Genomic DNA, 16,001 nt, shown 5'->3' on the forward strand with positions numbered 1-16,001 from the left:
CAAACAACTGCAAGAAAACACACAAAAAGTTTCTCACTGCCAAGAACTCGGACCTTTAGTCCATTCAAAAGTTGTTTTTGGACTCCTTTCTGGGCATTTTTCTCCCTGTGGTTCATTCCAAACATCTCATTTCAAGATTAGGAGTGCTGAATTTTATAGAAACACACAGCAGCGACCTCACATGCAGGGTCACCAATAACTAGTTGACAGTGTGCAAAAGAAAATGAATGATTGAACCTGTCGATCCCGATTATACACAAGGAGATGGACAGTTTTGTCCTCACAGCCCTTTGCATTCCCTGCATAATAATAGCCTGTTGTCAAGGAGGGAGGAAGGAAGGAAGGAGGAAGGAGAGGGGAGGAAACTGCGCTGAAAGAAAAGCAACTGCTGATCCAAGTGTGAGGTTAAATGCTCTGGAAGCGCAAAGAGGGAGGGAGCAGTGTCTTATTTTGAGAGGTGTGGGTTTAGTGTTGGATCTTCTTTTCTCTCTTTTTTTGTCAATAATTGACGAAAAAACCTGCAGTTGGATCAATATTACCAAATCAGTTTTGCAGGGGCGTTATCTCTGGCTCTAAAGTCTATTTTTTTTTCCTAAGTCATGCCACGTTTGAGATTACGCCTGTGATGGGCTGAGCCATCATCCTCCTCTCGCTCACACTCTGCTGCCGCTCAGACTGTGCCGCTCAGACACGGGCTGGTCGAAAAGTTACCAAAGTTGCCTTGCCTTCTTTTATTTGTTTATTTATTTGACATTGTCATCGCGAACACCTCCTCATTCTGCTGTTCACCGGGCCCGCCGCAGCATGCTGGACTGACGGCTTGGAGGAGGAATGGCATCGGCTGTGTTTGAAGGGACGTCCCTGGTCAACATGTTCGTCCGGGACTGCTGGGTTAACGGGATCCGGAGACTTATTATCAGTCAGAGCGGAGAGGAAGAGGAGTTTTTCGAGATCAGGACCGAGTGGTCTGACAGGAACATTTTATACTTGCATCGCAGTTACTCTGATCTCGGGCGGCTGTTTAGGAGACTGGTGGAGTCTTTTCCGGAGGACAGACGAGATCTGTCCAAATCTCCACTGATAGAAGGTTGGTGTGATAGCGGATAACATGTGACAGTTACTAATCTACAAGGCAGGAAGTGATGATCGAGCAGTATCAGAAATAACTAATTTCTATTATTATATTCCCGTTCAAGAGCGTAGCTATTGCATTTATACTGTAAGTGTAGGAAGCAAGTTGGCCACCCTGTCCTCTTTAGCACTACGCGTTTCAAATTCCAGAAGAGACATATTTACTCTGAAGTCCCGAAACAAAGAAAACAAACTAATTTTTCAGGCAATTAAACATGCAGATGGCATTTCTATGTCATTAGTCAAATAATTGAAGCTCAGTTTTCTACTATTCACCAGACTTTTGCAGCATTTTTCAGCAATATGAAGCTACCTCGAACTAAATCAGCACTGACCACATTTTTTTTTAACTAATTGAAAAGTTTGTCTTGGAGTTTGCGGTGGACTCCCTAAAGGAAATCCTCCTGCAGATTATATTCCTGTTTACATTTTGCAAGAGATAGTACAGAAGTTGTTGTCTTTGTGCATTTTTGTGCATTGCAGTCAGATCCAGATCCGCAAATGATCCACTGACACCACAGGGCTGATTAAAGTGCTGGTGATTAACAAAGCAGAATACACGAAGAAAAATATTGAGCTTAATCAGCAAAGGCTTGGTTCTAATTTAAAAGGCTTCAGAGCCTTGGAGGTTAATAAATAACATTGTGCTCTTTAGGATGTCACATCTATAGAACTATCACATAGTCTGTGCTGACAGCATGTTTCTAATCTATGTCAATATTTAGGACCTAAAAGACTGGACACACTATGTGTAAGATTTGTTGCCATGGCTCTGTGGGAGCTGGATTCCCTATGGGGATCCTTAAGTACCAACGTAGACTTTCAGTGTGGAAATCTGTTCTTTACATCTTACATCACAAGCTTGCTGCTGGAGCAAGTCTTTTCTGGTAGCTTAAAGCTTTGATCAAAGGCCACGGCAAAAATATTTCTATTGCTTATGCACATTTTTATTATGAGGGATAAAACTACACAGTTTTGCAGAAGATGGGCGCTGAAATATAAACTTGTTGAGATATAAACAGTTAGTCCAGATGGTAGCATTTTAGGTTAACTTCACAGTTATTTGACACACTATTTTGTCATCACACGTCTCCAAATTTGGTGATTCTTTTAAAGATATGAAAGTGAAGGTTTTTCCTTCAAAAGCAAACGGGGTATTCAAGTTAAAGCTTGGCTTTACTGTGTCTGAGCATCCAACCAAAGCATACTATTTAGGTTGTCTTTGACCATGTCGCAATATTTGCCTTTCACGGTCACTTTCACCACCTGTGTCTGGCTTAATCCAGGGGTCTTTTTAGTGGTTTTCCCGCACTCTTTTCCACTTTCTATTTTTTTTTTTAAATGGAAGTGCAGGAGAGCCATCCAGCCACAAACTACTGCAGAAATAACATGTTTGTTTGTTTGTTTGTTTTTTAAATTACAGTGGTCCTGGTTTACTTCACTTAATTTTGAGTAAATATAACTAAAACATTCGTCCAAAACTGAATGTGAAAGATTTTGTGCTACTGATATCAGGTAATTTAAACAGTAAAATATAAGGCAGTGCTTTGCAGAGGGCAGTCTTTTGGTATACTATGTGTGAACCTCCAGCATTCAGGATTTGGATACCCCACAACTGTCACAAATTTGGCAAAGCTCCCAGCCTCTCCTGTGTGAGAGATGACCCTCTCCCCCCATCTCCTTGGCACTTTGCTTTCGTGTCTACTTGCTGAGCTTATACCAGTGTTTTGGAGACATCCCTTTAGCTGGGACTGGAAAGGCTGGCTTCCTGCTCAGGCACTAAAATAGCTGACAGAGCTGTTGACAGCTAGCTGCTTCGCCTCAGCCAGTGCAGTGTGGAATGCATTTTGGGACGAGACGTTTTTGATCTCATGACTCACTTTTCACTTCTTTATTCCGTCTGTCACTCTCATGCTGATTATAGCTCAATGATAGATGGAGCTGAAGGAGACATCAAGACCATTTTAGTGTTTGAAACTGGTTTGAGCATTTCATTGATGGATTGTGAGCCACAGGGTAAAAAAAAATTGAGGAATTCCTGAATTCCTATCCCTTTTTAATATTTCCTTTGCATCCCATCTAATTGCTGCCCTGATTGAAGATCCTGAGGAAAAATAACATTGGTCTGCCCTTTCTCAGTCCACTTTGCCACAATTTCTGGCTCTGGTCATGTTTTCCTGTTTCTGTGCTGCGTCTAGGCAACAAGGAAGGCGTGCAGAGCTTTTCAGACTTATGTCATGATGAGAAAGAGGGCGACTGCGGAGGAGTGGACTTCCCATATTTAGTACCGCTGGTCTGCCAGGGCCTCATCACACTTACCTTACATGTGACCCCATGAGCATACAGACAGCGAGCGATTGCTCACATTCCATGTGAGCAAGATATGATCAAGGAATGTAGACGCAGACAGCGTTGAAATCACTCTTACAAACTGTCAGCTTCTGTTGCCTACTGAAGCAGTTTCTCTATTTTAGGCTTTTTTTTTTACAGTAATATATGAACGCTAAACAATATAATACAACCTCAATTTTTACTCTGTTGTAGGCAGTGAAGGTGACACTTTGACACTGTGGAGAGGCTATTAAATTGGCAGACTACATATAATGCACTGTATAATAAAAAAAGGAATATGTGCACATCACTTTCGTGCAATTCGACATTTAAAATGGGATGTGCATGCATTGTCTGTTCAAAATTTGCATTAGATGAGAGATGAGAGTGAAGAAAATAGGCAATTTGATCATTAATGTGCTCAGAATGGCTACAAACAGGAGAATTCACCTAACCTAGCACTTTTCAAAGGTACACGATCCGCTCTCAAGTCATCTGTAAAGGTCGCTATTTAACATAGTTGTTTAATTTAATCATGAAAAATCAATACAAAACAACATTGCTGCATTTATCAATGATCTCGGAGGGGCAGGTGAGCTTTGTGGACATGAAACACTATCAACATCAAGCATAACTCAAGAAACTAAATTCCTCGAAATGCCAAAGTCTTCCTTTAACTTCCAGCTTAACGACAGCTGAATCAAACTGAGCCATTTCAGCTTTTCACAAAGCAGCTACTTTGTGAAACCAAACAAATGGCAGCATACATGTAGCGGCTGTAAATAGAGATTTTACAGGAAATATAGTGTGCATGTGTAAAGATTAAAATGGCCAGCAGCAACAACTTGGTGCAACTTCTTGCTAATAAAAGTAACATCCTCTTTCTGACCATGCCTGGGGCTTGATGACTGAAGTATTCGGGAATAATGTGTTGACAAACTGTGGCATGTTAGTGGTTGAATGATTAAGTACTGTACTGCTGACTGCTGCTTATCAGATCCCTGCAGAAGATAACTGTGAAATGTGGCTCTTACAACATAGGATGACTAGATAATGTGCATGAGGAAGACGTGGGGACGGCTGAGTTCCTGTTATACACATGCTTCTATTTTTTGTAATATTACAGAGCTTCTCGTCACCATGGCATTTTATAATAATCGACCTTTATAATGACTAAAATTAGTGATTCTGATTACTGATCACATTTTACTAACTAGCAGCCCCAGGTAAATAAACACAGTCACATGTTCTTCTTAAAAATAGAAGTACAGTAATCAAAAGTGAAAGCTACTAAGAGACAACTAAAAAGAGCCAAAATGGCTGGTTGTGAGGTCACTGTAGGGTAAAGTGAAAATAGTTTCACTGTAGAATAATTTCCTCTATACCACCAATGACAGTGTTGTTTAATTGTTTATAGTGCATGGACCACTGTAACCAGAAAGTCCAAGCAGAAAAATCAGTTTACAACCATGTAATTCTAGCCAACACAGAAAATTAGACATCCTGGGTTAAACTCATGAGACACATGTCAGTAATCTAGCGAAGCACTCTAATATTGGTGTAAAGATTGATGTGTTAGAGTGATTTCCAAAGCTATGGCACGAAATCCGCTCCCGAAAAATCCCCAAACTTTCTTTAATGAATATTTTTTTCTCATCCAAAAGTTTTTCTGTGTGATTAAAATAAACATTAATCAGTATTTGTCATCTACAATAACATGCTTACACGACATTGGGCCTTATGACTGATTAACACCGTGTGAAGCCAACTGATGGCAACGGTTACGTGCTGATATTTGCACTCTCTAATTAGACACATAATCAAGCTACACACACCAGATTAACAGTGGTTACAACTTGCACAACTGGCAGAAACACACACACTTCTCTTTGGCACATCGCACACGTTTGAGTCTTGGTGTTATACGCAGTCTTCCAGATTATGCAGTGAAAAACGTCCCATCGTTGTCACCCCCTACCCAAGATGTTCTCTAGTTCCCACTTTGAAAATATTTATGTGCAAAGACACAGCCAAGATCAGACTCTGAAGAAAAGAACAGCAATTTATGAACTTGATTGCTCCAAATCTCTAAGATTAAATGCTTATGATTTATTCCTCATAATTCATTCCTCGATGGACTGCGTGCATGCATGCAATAAAGTGTACTTCTTTTCATGTAATTTATAACATTACTGCACTACATCAGTGGACACAAACTTTGAAATCTGTCCCTGATGATAACAACTAACAAGACAGGGTGTGGTTTGAAGTCTCCGCAGTGACGTTGTCATCCAGGCTTTGTTTCTGTTTAATATGTTAACTGTTGACTGCTGACTCACACTTGAAACCTCCCGAGGTTTTGAATTAATATGAACAACTGTAACACAACCTAATGAACTTACAGGCTCATTTCCAACATTGTGAAGCTAGTCTTGTTTAATCCAAGAGGTTATTTTCTGACTTCAGCTACATATTTTAAACAATTTTTACTTACTCTCCATACAGCTGCTTTTACTTACTGACACTACTCCCGGATTTTTCTGGTCGAGTGGACCAATCTGTAACACATTTATCGAATTTTTGCATGTTTACAACGCTGAATATTGACACAAACCTATCACTAGCTTTAGTAGTAAAACATCTTAAAGTGCCTAAACCACAGGTGTCAAACATAAGGTCCGGGGACCAGAATCAGCCTGTGAAAGACAGAAGTGTTCATTTTGACAGTAAATGTGAATTCGTTTTTGTCCTAATTTAGGCATCTAAATTTGTAATATGTCCATTTGTCTACTTTTAACTTGACATTTTGTCACGTTTTCATGAGAAACAGGGAGCACGGGAGTTAGCTGAACCCCTGTTCCCACCCTGTTTCCTGGGGCCAGATCAAATTGTGCATGTCTAACCTAACTGCATAAGGAGTTTACTTCTGATTGAATCACTTCCAAACTTGCCCCGCCTTTCTACACATCTTAATTAGTTCTGGTTGGATCTAGTCTCTCTTGAACATTTTCTTCTTCTTTTTAATTGACAAAAGTGTAGATAAACTTCGTCATTGCTTTTTCCTTGTGCGTTAGTACTTATTTTGGTATCGTCTTGTTTTTATCAAGAACAAAAAAGATCGTTGAAGAAAACTATGAAGAAAATTAGTGAACTAAAATGTGAAGGAGGGCATAGATTTTGGACTTTTAACAATATTTTCATACATTTTACAGCTTTTCCTACTTTAAAAGAACACCCCTATGGCCATTCATACCATACCAATGTAACTAAGTGAGAAACAATTAAATGGCCGATGTGTCTATTTACAACAGAAATTTCTGCTTTAGTTTAAAAAAACTTTCTGTGAATGAACAAAAACTTTCTGTTTTATAATCACAAGTCAGGCTGGGCACTACCAGAATTTTTCTGTATCATTGCACATTTATTTCTTACAATTTAAGCCTGAAGATGCTGACAGATTTTGTTTGCATTTCTTTATCGCGAAGACAAATTGAGACGTAGGGTTCACTTCCTTATATTGAGATATTTCAGAGAAAAATGTGTAATTAAGCTTATTTACACTAACAGAAACAGGAGTTTCACTACTTAGGATCAAAGTGGGCTGTACGGTATAAAATGAGTTTGACATCCTTTGCCTAAAACTCGTATCTGTTCTTGCACCGCGCTCTGGCAAACAGATATCGAAAGGACTTTGCAAGTTAAATAGAAGGAGGGCACAACACAAGCTCCAGATTGGGCACCTAGTCATGATTCAACTGCCAAATCACTCTTCACATCCCCCAGGATGTGATGTCATCACTGTGGGCCATTATAAATGGATGAGCCTGTGAGTGTGCATAGAGGTCGTCTTACTCAGTGCTTCCATGTAACCACTGTGTGACTACATTTCATCTGTCCCAGTCAGTTCAGACAGAGCCACATCCCTGTGGCTGCAGTCTTCATCATTATTCTCCTCACCACATCCCTTTGTCAGCAGGCTGGCTGTAAATGATGTTCTGCTGACTTGCTCACTCATAGCGGCGGTAGCCTTCTATTACCAAATGTGCTGATTTTACGCTCCCACTGCCTCTTAAATTGCATTCCTAGTTTTATGCAGGATTAGCGTGCTATCGCAGACATTGTTCTGCAGCCACTCCACCACCTATTATTACTTCCCTCTGTTATTACTGCTGTTATACAAATGCCAGCAATTGCGGTGGCAGTTTTACAGTGTTAGTGTGCACCCTGCTCTTGTTCTAAGGACAATGGTATGTGGTCTGTTTTTCTCTCCTCCTACGAGAGGTAAATATCATGGGGCATTGTGAGGAAAAAGGTTATCGAAATAAAAGGGACTCTTGCATTTGAGCCAGTCTTTTTCAAGAGTTGGGATGAATTAAAATCTGTCTGGCTTTTGTGTTTTGACCTACAGAAAGCTAACACAGCGATGGATGTAAAGGTCATAGAGATTGCCCTCTTTCATTTTCTAGGTGCAGAAATAGTTACACTTGGCCTTTTCATGGAGGGAAAGTTTCTTTGTACATCAGTCTCTATGTACAAATGATAAGGACTCGCCAAAAACATCTATACTAAAGGCACCGCTGCGTCAAATTTCACTCTGTCTTAGAGTTGTTACGATACACTTTTTACAACATTTAAAAGACTGACAGGTGAAGTGAGTAACATTGAATAGGTCATAATAATGCAATGATTTTAAGGAAAATGTTTGACCCCAAAGGAAGCTCAAAGGCTAAAAGCAAGACTATTTATCATCCAGGGCTCTTGAACTGTCATGGTTCTGCGTCATTTTGACCCAGTATTTTCAGTTTCTTGTATTTTGGTGTTTTTTCTGTATTATGGTTTGTTTTCTGATACTTTAGTTGTCCTGTTTTGAATATTATAATCCTAAATTTCAGTGTTATTCTGGTTAAGAGTTCAGTGTCTAGTCTGTGCCGGTCATGTTTCCTGTTTTACTTTGAAGGTCCGTGTCTCATGTTAGTGTCGTCATCATCATCATCATCAACTTTATTTATAAAGCACTTTAAAAACAACCACAGCTGACACAAAGTGCTGTACATTTGAACTGTAAAATAAAATTACATAAGATATAAGTAAAAACCAAATAAAATAAGAGTGAAATCATTAAATAACTACTTCAATTAAAAGAGAAACTAAGTCTCGCTGAGGTTAAAAGCCAAGGAATAAAAGTGGGTTTTAAGACGTGATTTAAAAGTGGACAGTGAAGGGGCCTCTCTAACGTGCATGGGCAAATTATTCCATAATTTTGGAGCCACAATAGAGAAGGCCCTGTCCCCTCTGAGCTTCCTCCTGGATCTCGGTACCTCCAGGAGTAGCTGGTCAGCTGACCTGAGAGACCGACAGGGTATGTGGGGATGAAGAAGCTCAGAGAGGTAAGTCCGGTGTAATTCTCCCCTGTGTTGTTATTATGTTTCATTCGAGTCAGCAGTGTCCTCGTGTGTCTCCACTTCTCCTGATCACCTCATGTGTGTATTTAAGTCCTCAGTCTTCCTGTGTTCAGCGTCGTGTTGTCTGTGTTTCTCACCCCATGTCTGATCATAGTTTATTCTCGCAGTTTAAGTTGTAGTTCTAGGTCTTATTTGACTCAGTATTTTCTCAGTTTACTCTGTTGTATGTTATCACCTGCAACTAGCAAAATAAAGGTCCATTTTTGGGCTTTCAAGTTTCATCCCCTCGCCTCTGTCTGCTCCTGGGTCCTCAACGCTAACCCACACACGGTCTGCCTCGGCGGCCTGTGACATGAACAGATGTAAAACACTTCATGGAGATCCAGTGGATGGTTTTAAATCGAAGGAATCAAGTTAATAGAGTTTTATTTCACTGACAGGAATTCAAATCAGCAGCCAAATCCAGCGTACCGCAATCATTTAGAGTTCTTTTTGTTTCTTTCAGGGCTGGTGAAAATCAAAGAAGCGACCGACATCGAGGAGAAGTTAAACGAAGTGGAAAGGCTGCTGAAGAATGCAATCAACATGCCATGCAAGGTTGGTATTTCATCTGATGGCATGTCATATAGACTTATAAAAGCTCCTTACATGAGAACATAAGCTCTGTACTCAAAAACCTCTTTCTTTAGTATTCCAGATCAGAGGTGATGCTGACTTTCTTTGAGCGGTCGCCCCTGGATCAGGTGCTAAGGAACGACAAAGTCCACAGAATCCAGCCATGCTTTGACAGTCCAATCAAGATATCAGGTACATATACTTATTTAATGTGAATATAACTACATTTCAGTTATTTTTTATGATTTCTTTAAGGATGATGTAATATTCCTCTCTGCATTTTGCAGAAATCATGCGGTCCAATGGATTTTGTCTGGCCAACACAGAAACCATCGTGTTCGATCACAGTATCCCCGAAGAAAAAGAGAGACCTTCATCGACCGACTCTGTAGAACATACGTGAGTATAAGGATCGCTCAGTCATTATTGTATCTGCCTTTGCACATGTTACTGAGCAAGAAAGCTATGTTTAAAATCACATTAAGGGCCAGAGTGAGTTTAACACAGTTGTAGGATTGAAGGCCACTTCAGAGTAAGAAACTACCTACTTGCTTTCTCACAAATGTGAGGATTTCCATGCTTGCCTTTGAGTGTATGCAATAAATGCTTTGGTGAGTAAAGAGGTCCTAGAATGTGAACCTACCCCAGGACCCTCCACCCGCTTCACATAGCACAGGAAGTGTGTCTGTGCAGCTCTTCCTTCCCTGGGTGTGTGTAGAAAGCAAAAGAGGAACACATTCCTCTCGGTACTTCACAGAAACACAAAAACAATGTAAAATCACCCATAGATGGCAGCACGGCTTTAAAGTTTTGTCAGCGTTTTGATGTTGACACTTACATCACACCTTTGATTCCTGGGGTAAACTGCACAGGCCTGGGTTAACCCAGTATGTCTTTCGTTTTATTGCCAGGTATGAAGATGGAACAGAGTTTTTGCCATTGGAAACAGATGTGTGCGATGAAGAAACAGAAGCATATGTCACCAACCTCTCCTACTACCATCTGGTCCCATTTGAAACAGACATCCTGGAATGAGCATTGATCTACCAGATGCTTGTCGATGATGGCTTGTCACGCTGTAATATGTAGTCCTCAGTGGAACTCAACTATGCAATGCTGCGCACCACGTAGCTGCTGCTTATTCCAGCGACTTTAAGAACTTTTTAAATAAGCATTGGTCATTTTGGAGTTGGCTGGGTGTACAGTTTGCACAGTAGTATTAGAGGAGCGCTACAGCAACACGCCTTTGTTTTCATCCACTTTATGTGACATCACCGATGTGCCTCATCCAGAGCCTTACTTTTTTTTTTCCTTCAAAAGGCTTTCAGATGATGTACCTGAGGCAGCCACACAGTATAGATCCTCAGTCCTCAGTGACACTTTTAACGTGCTGTTTGGCCACTTAAAAGAACTAAAATCTGTAGGTTGGGGTGTGATTGTAGCGGCGACTACGCAACAGTGGAAATTAGGAAGCAAAAGTAATTTATGGAAGCATTCGTGATTTTCTCTCATGGACCTAAGAGATGGATCTTTAAGGTTTATCGTGTTCTCTGATTCCTGAAGTGATGCCACTTAGGAAAAAAGACTTTTTTTCTGTGGTGCAGTTTCCACCAGCATTAAGCAAGATGTTCTGGTTTTTGTAAAAGCTTAAAACTCACAGGAAAACTCTGATTTTGTTGCTGTGTCGTGCAGCGGGATCTTTGGTATGACAGTACGCTGAAAGCTGAATGAAACTAGAAAACATGGGCTCTGATGATCTGACACTTGTGGAATTTAGCTAGTCTTGGAGATGTTACCTGTGACAAATTGTTGCAATTGCTAAATAAAAGGCACTGAAGTGTGCGCAGTGCTTTTTCAGTCCTATTTGACCAGTCAAAGCAAACACCAGTCCACAAACTGGGGGGCAAGGTTTTCAATTTTGTATCTGTCCCAGGACTGAACCACAGAGGTTTTGATTATGATGGTGAATTGAGCAAGAATTATGTCATCTCGCCTCCTGCAGCATAAACATCAGCAGGAGATTCATTTTCATGTTTCAGTTGGGCCTTGGACTGCTGTCAGTTAAAATAATATAAAGAAAATACAAAGTTTGGTTGTTATGTTGTTGCTTTGTGTTCTGATAAATGCTGCCGAGTTTGATGTTGGTGAGACATTTTTTGTATTAGTTTTGTCTGAATTATGAATTGTGATGTTAGACATGTAGCTTCATAATAATGCTCTTTTTTTTTGTCCATAAAGGAATAATTTGGTGTCACGAGTGAGTGTAGCCTGTGGAAAACTGAATCGTGTCACTGCTGTTGTTGTTTTCTGATGAGTGATAAAATGGGGCAAAGAAAGCTTTGTTTAAAGGCTCCATTGAGGTCACTTTTGTAAGATGACATGAGTGGGTTCAGTCAGACAGCCGAGTGTGGGAGTCTACAGCTTGGCCTGTGATGCCAGAACAAGTCCTCTCTTTATGTAAAGAAGACAAACAACTTTGCTGTACTACAAGTTTCTATAGGAAAAGTTGTGAAGAAAGGCAAACAATTGGTTAAAATTCACGCCTTTGTATGTTTGTACTATAAGGAGGGCACTTTTACTTCTGAAACTGAGAACTCAGTGGTGCATTGCAGATGCTTTGAATGTGACCCAAATGCTAAAAATGTATATTTGTGTTGTGTTAGCTGTCTTTGCTTCAGCGGTTTTGTCACCGCAGGAGTCACCGTGGCCTTACAATGTAACTTAACAGCTTGTGTCCAGGTTCCTGCCCTTCCAAATACAAAGGCATTCAACCCTCCACAAACTTGGCACATGAGCCGTCAGCATGGCGATCCTCCACATGAATCTGTTTAGTAACACAGTCATGATCGCTATTCACCCCGTGAGAAAGTACAGCTCTTTCACAGGATACAAAAGTATTTCATGCTTTCTCTTCTTGTGTTTTGGACCAAGAATGACGTGCTGATTTTGTACATAAGCATTTCTGTCTAAGGTGCGAAAAAACTGGAATTTCCCACTAAAATTTCTGGACCAAGATTTTGTTCTACATGAAATTGTCTGATATTGATGAACGAGCATAGGAGTTCATATTTAATAATCAAAAATCCAGCAAGACCTCTGCCTTCTTTACGACTCTTTTGCAAGCTTATGGCATTCAGTTTATTTTGAATATAAAGTTCTGAAATGGTACTCAACGCATTCAGTGCAATGAGGAAAAACACATCACAACGCTGGTACTCCAGTGCCAGTGAAACTCTGAAACGAAGCTACATGCCTGGTGTGCCAGCCAGAGGTTTGAAGAGAGACAAGTGAAGACAATAGGAAAATAAAGTTACACAAAATATTCTTATTTATTTTGTAAATTTCAGCCACATTCTGTGAAGCTAACCGTTCTATGCCTTGTAATGTATTGTATATTTACTTGTGTGCATCATATGTGAGATGAACCTTTGGTTTGTAAATATGAATCTTAATTATAAACTTCTAAGATGAAGTTTATGTGCAAACATGTTTGATAACCTTAAAGATATTCAGTATTAGATCCAAACTATTATTCAAAAAACCTTCTCAAAACAAATAAATATGTTTTCAATAAAACAAATGGTCCTGTGATGTCTTTTGTGCATGAAGTGATTGGACCTTAGGGTCATAGAACGGCAGTAGACTGTGGGTAACTTGAGAAGCAAGGTGGCTACAATCATTAGTGTTGGATATGAGATTCAGAGGCATTCAGTGATATGTGCACAATACTCATCCACAAATTCAAAGAAGTGGAGAATATTTGGTTGGAAAGTCATGATTTGTAAATATGAATATCAGAAGCAAATATTCCAAGTCGCTGGAGCCATATTGGAAGCAGTGCACAAATTTGGACGGCAATCACTGGCATATGCTTTGGGTATGTTCAAATGATGGTGAAAAAATTCTCTTATTCTGAGTAAAATATTGAGATGCAAGATTCCCTGTACTGCAAAAGTCTTTCTTCTCTGTCTTTTTAAAGATCATGGTCAAAATATTGTGTTAAACAAAAGAAAACAAAAAGAATGTGTATAAATCAGCGCGATTGTTTGGTAGTATTTCAATGTTTATGTATTTAAGATGCTACTAAAAACAAACAAAAGTGAAGACAGAGAGATGTATCGTAATATTGATGATATTTATTGTATATGATCACTTTATTCTATGAAAGTACACAGGCATTGAGGTGCTTGGCCCGCTGCCCGTTATCTTAGAGCGACACCTGATGGTGGGTACAGGTAGTCGTCATCAGTGTTGCTTCTTCAAAATTCAGCACAGTTAAAAGGTTGATGATTAAAAAAGGGGGAAACTGTAAAATAAGAAACAGCAACAAGATGAAGTAAGTAAATAATTACAGCAACCAGGCACCCGTAACAAACAAACAAACAAACAAACAAACAAACAAACAAACAAACAGAAAGACCAACATCAGTACCTTGTGTTGTTTTCATTAGATAATCTTTCTTATTCTATTTAGCTGTGGAAAAAATGTTCTATCAACGGAATGTAAAAATAAAAAACTAAATTGAACATAACACAATAAATATTCATTAATTATTTAACTTAATTATTAACCACCTCTGTTTATTAGGACGACCTGCATCACAAACCTTGACTTGCGGTTTCATCAGTATAAATACTTATATTTTTGCATTTGTGTAGGTTCATAAAGTGGAAAAAATAGTCAGTAAACATGGCGTAAACGTTGATGAAAATCTTCTGTAAAAACATGTAGTAAGTGGTACAAATCAAAAGCGATTTAAATACTATTAAAACAAAATTAAACTACAAAAAAAGCTAAAGGAGGAACCGTTTTGTTTGGTAACCCCTTCAGGAGGCTGCGCAACCCGGCGCATGCGCGGAGGGAGGTCGATTTAGCGGTTGTTTCCTGCTTGCTGTTTCCACTCGAAGCAATGGCAGAAGTAAAAGCTTCCCTGGCTTGTGGAGGTATGTTCAGCTTTTGTATTTCCTGTATGAATAACAGTGGACCACACACGCTATCCCAGCATCAGTTTAAAGGCCCTTTGCAGCTGCCGTTGGTGAAAATGCGGCTCAAACTGAAGCACATTAGCCGGAGGGGCGACAGCTTTAGCTGGTGATGCTTCAGTCATGAGGTTTAATGCTGGGGAGGAAAAGAAACCCTAAAGCTGTAAAGCTTCACATTGAGATAAACACCTTGTCTGATTTCAGTGTTTTCTTTTACCGTCACAGTTATAGCGGCTTTCCTGAGTTCAGCGGTGCTTGCATTTGTTGAAGACCTAGATGACACGTAAGTGATGCACTACTATGTGCTTTCCCCCCTTCATTGATTCACCAATTCAGTTTCCTGCTACGGCAACTTCCGAGTTTAGAAATCATGCTCCGTGTGGATGCAAAGTGGCTCACTGCTCCTACTTCCTGTACTTTAGCAATGCTCTAAACCCTGTATGGTAAAAAGTGCCCACATTGCAGTAGTTGCATTAGCAGAAAAAAATACATGGTGGTGATGCTGATTTCCTCTCTTTCTAGTTGCACAGTGCTTTATTTTTTTAATTGGATGCCTGTGGTGAAAAGTCTCTATAGATTATCTCTCTTGTGTGTAATAAACCTGTCTTTGTATTGGAACATTTTTCATGTTTTTACCGATGACAATTTAAACATTAGCTCATCAATGGGCAGAGAGTAGTCTGCACGCCACAGGCTTTAATTGATTTTTTTCAGCCCCCCAATTGTCAGCAGTTTAAATGTGAGAATATGATTCTTACGTTAAATATGACTTTGGATTGCTGTGGGGACCAAAGAAGACACTTTAAGAGATTTACCCATATGGTATACTCACAGTCTTTTGTGGTATTTCATTTGATTTTATTATTCATTAATTTTAATGTGCTTTATTTGATTGTCAGAACTTGTCATTTCTGTCTAGTCTCAGCTGAAGGGTTACAACTACGTTTTTTCTCTTTTCCATAGATTTAAAGACACCAGAGTGAATGACGTCTGGCTGGTTGATGTGAGTTTGACATTATGGACCCACACAAACACACACTCTAATCTGGGTCCATTGAGCTATGGTTTACTTCATATCCAGCACGCCACTGTCTGAATCATCCCTTGCGGAAGCAATGGGAGTCAGGGTGGGATGTCATAAGGGAGGGGGTCGTGCAAACAGTCCCCTGTGATTAGTGAATGAGAAGTCATGCATGCATGGCAAAGCCGGGGGGCTCTGAGAGCTTTAAAACAGGGTTTGTGTCGACACCCGAAGTAGCAAAAGTTGCTTTTGCTGTGCGTTATGGGCTCCATGGTGAATTCTGACATTAGTTTTATTTTTGTGTTGTTTTCTTATACTGATGAAATTGTTATATTTTGTGTAATTTGTGGAAACTAAGCTCCTAAAAAGAAATTCAAACAAACCAGACAATCACTGAAGCAAAAGGCTTTTACGTAAAATTAGTCAACAAGTTCTGCTTAACACTGAATCTGTGTCTTTTACTGGCATACTAACTGTTTTGTAATCCTTTTGGCTTTCGGTGGAGAAAGACCACTGTA

The 16,001-nt window shown here is 39.7% G+C and overlaps 2 protein-coding genes across 2 annotated transcripts in view; both read left to right on the forward strand.

Annotated features, from left to right (window-relative positions):
- Positions 1–426: 426 nt before the first annotated feature.
- pxdc1b (PX domain containing 1b) lies at positions 427–13,059 on the forward strand. The gene is made up of 5 exons (XM_006794972.2): positions 427–1,087; positions 9,370–9,461; positions 9,554–9,671; positions 9,767–9,878; positions 10,391–13,059. Exons 1-5 carry the CDS (start codon positions 832–834, stop codon positions 10,512–10,514), a joined length of 702 nt encoding a protein of 233 aa, XP_006795035.1. The 5' UTR covers positions 427–831; the 3' UTR covers positions 10,515–13,059.
- Positions 13,060–14,335: 1,276 nt separating this feature from the next.
- tmx3b (thioredoxin related transmembrane protein 3b) overlaps positions 14,336–16,001 on the forward strand; it is a 38,138-nt gene continuing 36,472 nt past the window's right edge. Inside the window, exons 1-3 of the mRNA XM_087846252.1 lie at positions 14,336–14,423; positions 14,688–14,745; positions 15,426–15,465. Of these exons, the coding sequence (XP_087702378.1) occupies positions 14,390–14,423; positions 14,688–14,745; positions 15,426–15,465 (132 nt within the window). The 5' untranslated portion in view covers positions 14,336–14,389. The remainder of the gene's footprint in view (positions 14,424–14,687; positions 14,746–15,425; positions 15,466–16,001) is intronic.

The sequence above is a fragment of the Neolamprologus brichardi genome, chromosome 9 (assembly GCF_056152115.1).
Source record: "Neolamprologus brichardi isolate AB-2024 chromosome 9, ASM5615211v1, whole genome shotgun sequence".
NCBI lineage: Eukaryota > Metazoa > Chordata > Actinopteri > Cichliformes > Cichlidae > Neolamprologus > Neolamprologus brichardi.